This window comes from Rhinopithecus bieti, unplaced genomic scaffold (genome assembly GCF_001698545.2).
Source record: "Rhinopithecus bieti isolate Rb0 unplaced genomic scaffold, ASM169854v2 scaffold_49381, whole genome shotgun sequence".
Lineage (NCBI taxonomy): Eukaryota > Metazoa > Chordata > Mammalia > Primates > Cercopithecidae > Rhinopithecus > Rhinopithecus bieti.
Window position 1 is genome coordinate 403,481 of NW_016819572.1, and position 7,929 is coordinate 411,409.

The following is a 7,929-nucleotide window of genomic DNA, read 5'->3' on the forward strand; positions in this document are numbered from 1 at the left end:
ACTGTATTAATAGGAGGGAAGTCTCACACTTACAAGTGCATTGTACAAAATCCTCTGTCCATGACGTGCAAATTTTGTTCCTGCATGAGATCATTAAGTTGGAATCACATACCCACATATATCCAGAATTCCATCCAATCAATTCACAAACACTTGAAAATCACAATACATATTTTAGGTAATGGGCCATAAGAGATTATTTTAATTGTTAGAAAAAGTACAAAACTGTTTTGCATTTTACACATTTTCCATTTAATAGCAATAAAATGAACTGACACTAAAGTAGAAAAAAGCCTGAACAGTATGATTTCTTTGTATCAACAGTGAAGGGCTCCCTTGTATATTGAGCTCCCAAACAGTCAGGTCTCTTAATCCTGATCATCTGTGGCCAGTGTAAAAGAAAGGCCTGACAGGAAAATTTAAGGAGCCAGCTGGGTAACTCCATATGAGGGAACTCTTGGTGACATTCAAAAAACTCACACTTCTACCTTCAAAATCAAGAAACACACCAACCCGGCCCAGAGGTTTCTCTACATACTGAGGAAACACTGGGGAAGTGGTCAAGAGACTAAAATGATTATCCACCTTCACACATAAAAGAAGAAATATGTCCTTAGATGTAACCATTGTGCTATTCTTCCTTATCCAGGAGTCCTTACAGACTCCCAGAGCCCAGTCCCAAGAACTGTCCACATCCGGCTCCCAGTAGTGTTTCCCAGAGGAGAAGACCCAGGCTCCCCATGCAGCAAAATAGTCAGATCTGTCAGAATTCAAAGATCCACGTCTAAACATCAAACTTCTCACATCCTCAAACAGCCTGATATTGTGATTATTTCCCAATTGAAGGAAATTTCCACTGTAGAAAAAAGAGAATGTTCCAGTAAAAAGCAGTTTATAAATTCTTATGTTCATATAAGATAGAGATTCTCACTATCAAGATTAGAAAGAAACTTCTGTCTGGAAAAATGTTGGAATCAAAGGGTGTTAGGATATCTGCACAAGTAAATGGCTAAACTACAATGATCACAATTTCTATAAACTCAAAAAGTATAAAGGGGAGGAAGGTCATGTCCATGTCTAGCTAGCGAACTTTCATAACAACTGAAAAACTGGAAGCTGTTGCACTGCAGCCAAGCCCATAGCAATAAAATTAACCTCCATTGCCTCTTCTCTGTCAGGGCAGAGCAGGAGGCTGGGGACATGAGATGAGGTGGGGAGCATTCCTAGACCCAAATAAAAAAGTTATCACTTTGCCAGAAATATTATAATCTGCCACTTAAGGTAGCAGATTCATACTTAAAGAGAAAACTCAGTTTCCCTTCTGAAAAGTGCAGATTCCTTGCAAGAATTATCTGACTTTCATGTCAGATTCAGGCACAGACTTCTTTTATCTGCTGGATTTATCATGATCTATCCTGGAGTTCTATCTAAGGCCTCAGCAACCACCAAATCACGTTTCTATGGTTCACAGATTCTCAGTTTTTGCATTGTTATATAAGATACTCATGTATGCTTTAGTTGATTAAAATGCACATGATTAAAATTATAAATGCTATGAAACTTCACCTGAAATGTATTTAAAAAAACACTGTCACTCAAATCAGTCATTAACTGCACTGAAGTTGAAATTGAAATGTTCTGAACTAATTCAGTTCTGTATACTCCATGTAATAATTGTATACATGAAATTGTATCATGGTTGAACCATACATGAATGGTTCTAAGTCCTAAAGAGCCCTTCTGCATGTTTTACTTTTCTAAGTAATTTGTTATATGGCTGATTCCACCATCTTTTACGTAGTTTTGTCTTTTTGATGATAGTGAAACTATAAATATAAATACCTATTCACAGACTAGTCTCTTATTCTAGATGAAAGATGATTACACTGGAAAACTGCCCATAGAAAACCATAATTGAAGGCATTGCATGTTGATCCCACCAAGAGTGCGACACTCACCTCGGAAGCATTTGAACCTGCCCACCAGTCCAGTGATGGGCCCTGCAGTGAGCTCTGGATTGACAGGCTGGGGCATGTGCAGCAGCACAGACTCACTCCTGCAAGGAAGTAGGTTGAGTTGTTTATGTTTCTGATGTCTGTGTTTAAGAAATAGATTCCAACAGAAAATGCTTCATTCAAAGCCACTTCTGATATTGTAATGTACTTCCACAATCCTAGAATGGGTTTGTAACTCTTAGGGAATCTTTCTAACTACTCACTCCATTTCTAACCTACTGCCATTTAAAGATAAATGCCTGTCTCCCTGTCTGCCACCAAATAGTTTATCTCTAATTATGATTCTGAATCCTAAAAGGAGGCAACTGTATTCTAGCAACTTCTGCATGGAACTCTTCAAAACATAGCCTCCTGAGTCACTTGGAAAAGTAAGAAAAGGTTAATGTCTGACAAAAGGCATAGGTAACATTCAACATACCACACAAACACATGAGTACACACACATACACACACAATCACATTGACACATTATGTCATGGTGTGTTATGGTGTTAGTAAACTATGTTTTCACTTTGTTGGAAACAGCTTGATGTTTTTCATAGCATGCTTTGTGTTCCAGCTTGCATGGATGACCAAAAACATACCTTGCCACCATGTCTCCCAAATCCTGTAGAGAGAGAGAGTAAAAAAAATGGCTTCTTTAGAAAATTGTTATTCTTATTGGGTGAGGTGGCTCACACTTGTAATCCCAGCACTTTGGGAGGCCAAGGTGGGTGGATCACCTGAGGTCAGGAGTTCCACACTTGCCTCGATAACATGGCAAATCCCCATCTCTACTAAAAATACAAACAAATTACCTGGATGTGGTCGTGCATGCCTGTAGTCCCAGCTACTGAGGAGGCTGAGGCAGGAGAATTGCTTGAACCAAGGAGGCAGGTGTTGCAGCAAGCTGAGATTGGGCCACTGCACTTCAGCCTGGGTGACAGAAGACTGGGAGACATACTCTGTCTCAAAACAAACAAACAAACAAACAAACAAACAAACAAACAAAAAAGTTGTTATTCTGCCCATGTGTCTTAAGGTTTTGAAAACGTTAGATTTAGCACATACTATCACTGCAAACTTTTTAAATGTATTCTCATCTCTAACAATTATACCAGTAAGACCTGTTGACAGAATCTATTTCTGATAAATTCAGGACCCTGAATTTGAGTGAGAGAGAAAGGTGTGAGTAGTGACTGCACATTGCTGCAGCTGTCTACAAAGTGGTGTTTTTCAGCGCTAGTCCCCATAGGATAATATGGCTCAAATCAGGAGCCTTTCAAACATAGGCCTTCCCAAAAGGGGGAAGAAGGAAATGTTAGTTTTCCCTAATTTCTGCGTATTATCCAATGGAGACAAAATTGAATTTTCAAATGAATTTTTTTCTTCCAGAGTTTGAATGAAATGTGCTAGAGGAGAAAACGTGTGGTAGAAAATGTTCTATGGAAATCTAATTGCACAATTCCATAAAGCTCTCTTTCCATGATTAGGTTAGGAGTTATAGTTTATCTCTATAATCCATGGGAATGACTCCATCATCAATGCAGGAGACGAATAAATGTCTTTGGTACCCGATGGAAAGCAAAGATATAAAGGCCAGCTAACACAAAGTGCCTCAAGGGTCACCCTCAGTTCTTATGTGGAGCAGCTCCACATCTGGTTTATGACACATTTCCATTAGTTCCTGATACGTTTCTTTCAAGTGTTTACTCTTTTGATCCATGTTGATCCAACTTCTCTGGAGTTGTTGAAAAATCTCTTGGTACTCCTTGTTCATCTGTCTAAATGTTGTTTTTCTTCTTTATGGAGAACTGGATGCAGCTTCCTATACTCATTCCTGATCATCTGTGCCCATAATACCACGTGGCCCTGTAGAGACGTGGATTTTGTCAGTTACATACCCAGGCTACTTCCACCTCACAGAACCCACAAATTCATCTCCTCATTCCTTCTTTTATTTTCCATCATTTACAAACAGTATGATGAGTTAAGCAAGATCTTCCTTCAAAATTTATGTAATTCATCAATTCCTGAACACCTATAAAATAGCACTTTAGATTTAAATGTTTAAATACATGTCCTCTCAAATCTGAAATACCATTAGAAAACAACTAAAATTTATGATTGTTAAATTGTCATCAATAATATATATAATCTTTGTTACTCAATTAGTTTGTAGTATCAAATCTTTGTACTTCACAGCCTAAACAATCACTCTTAGTAGAAATGTTGTTAGTGTATTATAATTAGGATCAGAAGCCATCACACAAAAAGGATCTTAGTAAAAAATTTAACCCCATCTCTCAAACCGACTACCTCTTTTCTGTCTCCTATCTTTCTTCTGTCAAAAGCCATAGGCTCTGTACTGACCTGCCATTCTAAGAACATGAATCTCCATTCCATTGTGTCTCTCCTCTCAATATTGACATAGTTATTCTCTCACTCCCCCTGTCATTTTTTATCCCTTCTCCTCAGCTATTCATCATGTTACATTTTCTCCTACTTGAACTGACATCATCTGGGTCCTTTGCTATCAGATTTCACCAGCACAGGCACATTTCTTAAATTACTGTTCCCACCTGATTTCTTCCCCCTGGACAACATCATGTTCACCATTAAATACATTTATTTTTCAATTATATACTATGTAATTAATATTACATAATTCATCTTATTCAGAAAACTCTGCCTGAAATACTTATTAATTTTAACCACATACTTGCCCTTCAGAATTTATATTTATTTTTTTCTTTATCTGAAAAACATTTCCAAAAAACCTGAACAATCGTTGTATTGAACAGCCTGGTTGTTTTCCAGCCTATGAATAAACACATGATAAAATCTGGCATATGAGAATTTCAACTCAAGTTGCTAATATAAATGTTGTCAGCATGCCTGTCTCAAGCTGGTCATGAGGACTCAGTCTCAAACCTACCCTCCAGAGGGAGGTTGTTCTTCTCTCCTCATTTAGATTTCTCTGATTTTCTTGAATCTTTTTCCATAAAATCCTCATTTGCTTTAAGAGCTTCTCCTGCAAAAGAATTATGAGGTTGAACAACAGAAAGTCAAATACCATAGATTCCACACTCTGAGTGGTATACACAGGCAAGGGATATAATATATAAATACATTAGAGAGGGGAAAAAATTTCACTGTTCATCCTCAATTGATATTTTTCAATTCTGAGGTTTCAGAATGTAGAACAGTTTAGGGAACTGAAGAGTGAAGATTTCCTGTAACCTGGCTGATGTTCAGTGAAACATCCTGCTTCAGAACCCACTATGTTAGTCCCCTGATTTTGTAGTGTGCTATTCCCATACTCGCTTGTCCAGTAATATTAAATAGATTTCCAAAATACGTTTCTTTGCACTTGTAGTTTTGGTAGCTTTTCAATGCCTTTAGCATTGAACTGTAGAGTCAATAATAATGACATTTACTTATTCACCCTCTGTTTGGGTGCAAGCTCTATGAAGGAAGGTAGAATTGCATATTTTATTCAAAATTTCATCACTGGTACCTAGAACAGCACCTGGCACTCAGTAAAGAATGGAGTAATCACCACGATGATTCTCATCGTCCTTCTAATCTCTTTACCTCTGGCACCCTCCAGCTTTCAGGTGATCGCAGAGCCATCTCTTACCCAGTGTTCCTCAGCTGCCCCTTCAATGGGATGGTGTTTGTGAGCCCCATGCTCCTGAGAGTTGGAGCACAGCAAACAGAGCAGACTCTTTTCCACGTCACAGAGCATCTTCTTTGCTTCCCTGTGGGTCCCATATTTGTTTCTAGAGCTCAGGAATTGCCAGAGATTGGCTTTTCTCACAATGGTCACTAAATTATTCAGAAGAATATTGGTTTTGAAGTCCTTGTTCTGTGATAGTTCTCTGCATGAAGGACAGTTTGTAGGACTTCGGGCTTCTTCCCAGGAAAGGCAGAGACAGGGCCTACAGAAGCTGTGCCCACAGCAGACGGTGACAGGGTCTACCAGGTAGTTTGAACAGATGACACAGGTGAGTTCCTTCTGGAAGGCATGTGAGAAGTCTGAGTCCATTTTCCTAAGGAAAGAAAACCACAAGAATTTAATCTTCTACCCTGGAGAGACAAAGATGCAAGCAAAGTTTGAATCAGGTTGTGATTGAATAATATCCTTTTTTTTTTCTATAGAAGAATAGGCTTTAATTTGCAATGACAGAAATAGGAAAAATAGGAAACCAAGGTACTAAGAGATATCGACTTCTGTAGACAAACATGACTGTTCTCCAATCAACACATGGCCAACTTTCCAAACTCTACTTTCCTGCATAGAAAATGTCAGATTTTCTGCGGTGTTAGTGTCCACCAAATTGCTTGGGCTTCAAGGGTTTCATCAACCTGTAAACTCAAGGGTTGAGTCTTGAATCATCTGAAAATCAGTAACACTCTTAATTGTCTGTGATTGATTTAGAGAAGGCAAGCTAACTAAGCTCTTCTACTCTCACTTTTTTATTTAACTGTAACAACCATCCATTGTGACTTTTCCAGAAGGACCTTGCTTGAAAATGTTAGAGCAGAACTCATACTTAGATCAAAATCAGAAAAAGCTAGCCTTTGCTCTTCAAGGTAAAACAGACAAATTGAGGTAAAGGCACTTCTCCAAGTTAAAACAAACAACCATTGTTTTTCTAGGCTGCTATGTTAATTCAATCAACAAAAACGTTCTGGAATGTTTACTATTCCTGGACTGTCTGAGAATTTGAGGATATACTGGTTAACATATCAACCTCCTTAAAAGACAGGTAATTAAAATTACAAAAAGATTGATAAACTGTAGAAGAGTACACAAAGGATACAAATATTTTCTAAGTTCTTTGGAAGCATTATCATTACTCTTTCACACAGTCAGAAAAATAGTAAGTATTATGCAATACTGATAGGCACTAGACAGTAAGTCAGAGTTTTAAATGTATGTTTTGAAAAAAAAAAAAATAAGAGAAAAGAAAGAAGAAAGAAAACCTAGGCCAGATAAGGTGGCTCAAGCCTGTAATCCCAGTATTTGGGGAGGCCAAATCAGGCAGGTTTTTTGAGCTCAGGAGTTCTAGAATGGTGACATGGCAAAATGTCTAGGGCAGCCTATCTCTATAAATATATATGTATGTGTGATAGCCGAACATGATGGCCCATGCCTGTAGTCCCAGCTACTTTGGGAGATGAGGCTGAAGGATTGCTTGAAGTAGGAAGTAGAGGCAGTAGTGAGTCTTATTTCCACCACTGCACTCCAGTCTTGGTGACCCTGTCTAAAACAAAGAAACAGAGACATGAAAAAACCTAAATCCTGGTTTCTACACTTTATAAATATATGAGCCCTCTATTTCTGATATTTCTGCATGATTGCCAGTGAGACTTTTCTGCAGGAATGCTCATTTCTTGCTTTCTTTGACAGATGAACAGAGGTTTGTAAAGAGACTTTTACCATTTTTTAGGAAAAAATGTTTGCCCAAATCATTCACTGCACTCTGCCTATATATAGCCATACATTGTAACATAGGCACATTACCACTAGCACAGTAGAATGTAACACATTCATACACATAAATTACAGTACCTGTAAGCCATTTATAGAATCTACAGAGAGTAAAAAATTACTAAATATTTGGAAACTATTGCAAAATGCTTACAATCTATACAAACAACTGAAAATACATTAAGTAAAAAATTAATCATAACCTTAATTTGAGGAACATGTAGCAAGACAGATGACAAAAATGTTAATTTGTAAGTAGGTTAAGTAAATGGAGCTTGTAAAACTATGGATTATGTTTAGAATAATTTTAAAAAAGAAATGGTGCTGTTTTTAAAACTCAGAAAATGAGATAATTTCATGTAAAAAAAAATCTAAGTTTGGAGATAAATTAAATTCCCGAAATTGTGTTTGTTTGGATTTGTAACCTAATAGTAG

The 7,929-nt window shown here is 37.5% G+C and overlaps 1 protein-coding gene across 1 annotated transcript; it reads right to left on the bottom strand.

Moving 5' to 3' along the window:
- Nucleotides 1–378: 378 nt before the first annotated feature.
- Nucleotides 379–6,045, bottom strand: LOC108519808 (tripartite motif-containing protein 43-like). The gene is given in 8 exon segments (XM_017859061.1): nt 379–833; nt 836–856; nt 1,959–2,056; nt 2,600–2,629; nt 3,644–3,773; nt 3,776–3,866; nt 4,933–5,028; nt 5,638–6,045. Coding segments are annotated over 8 exon segments (1,329 nt in total).
- Nucleotides 6,046–7,929: the final 1,884 nt, after the last annotated feature.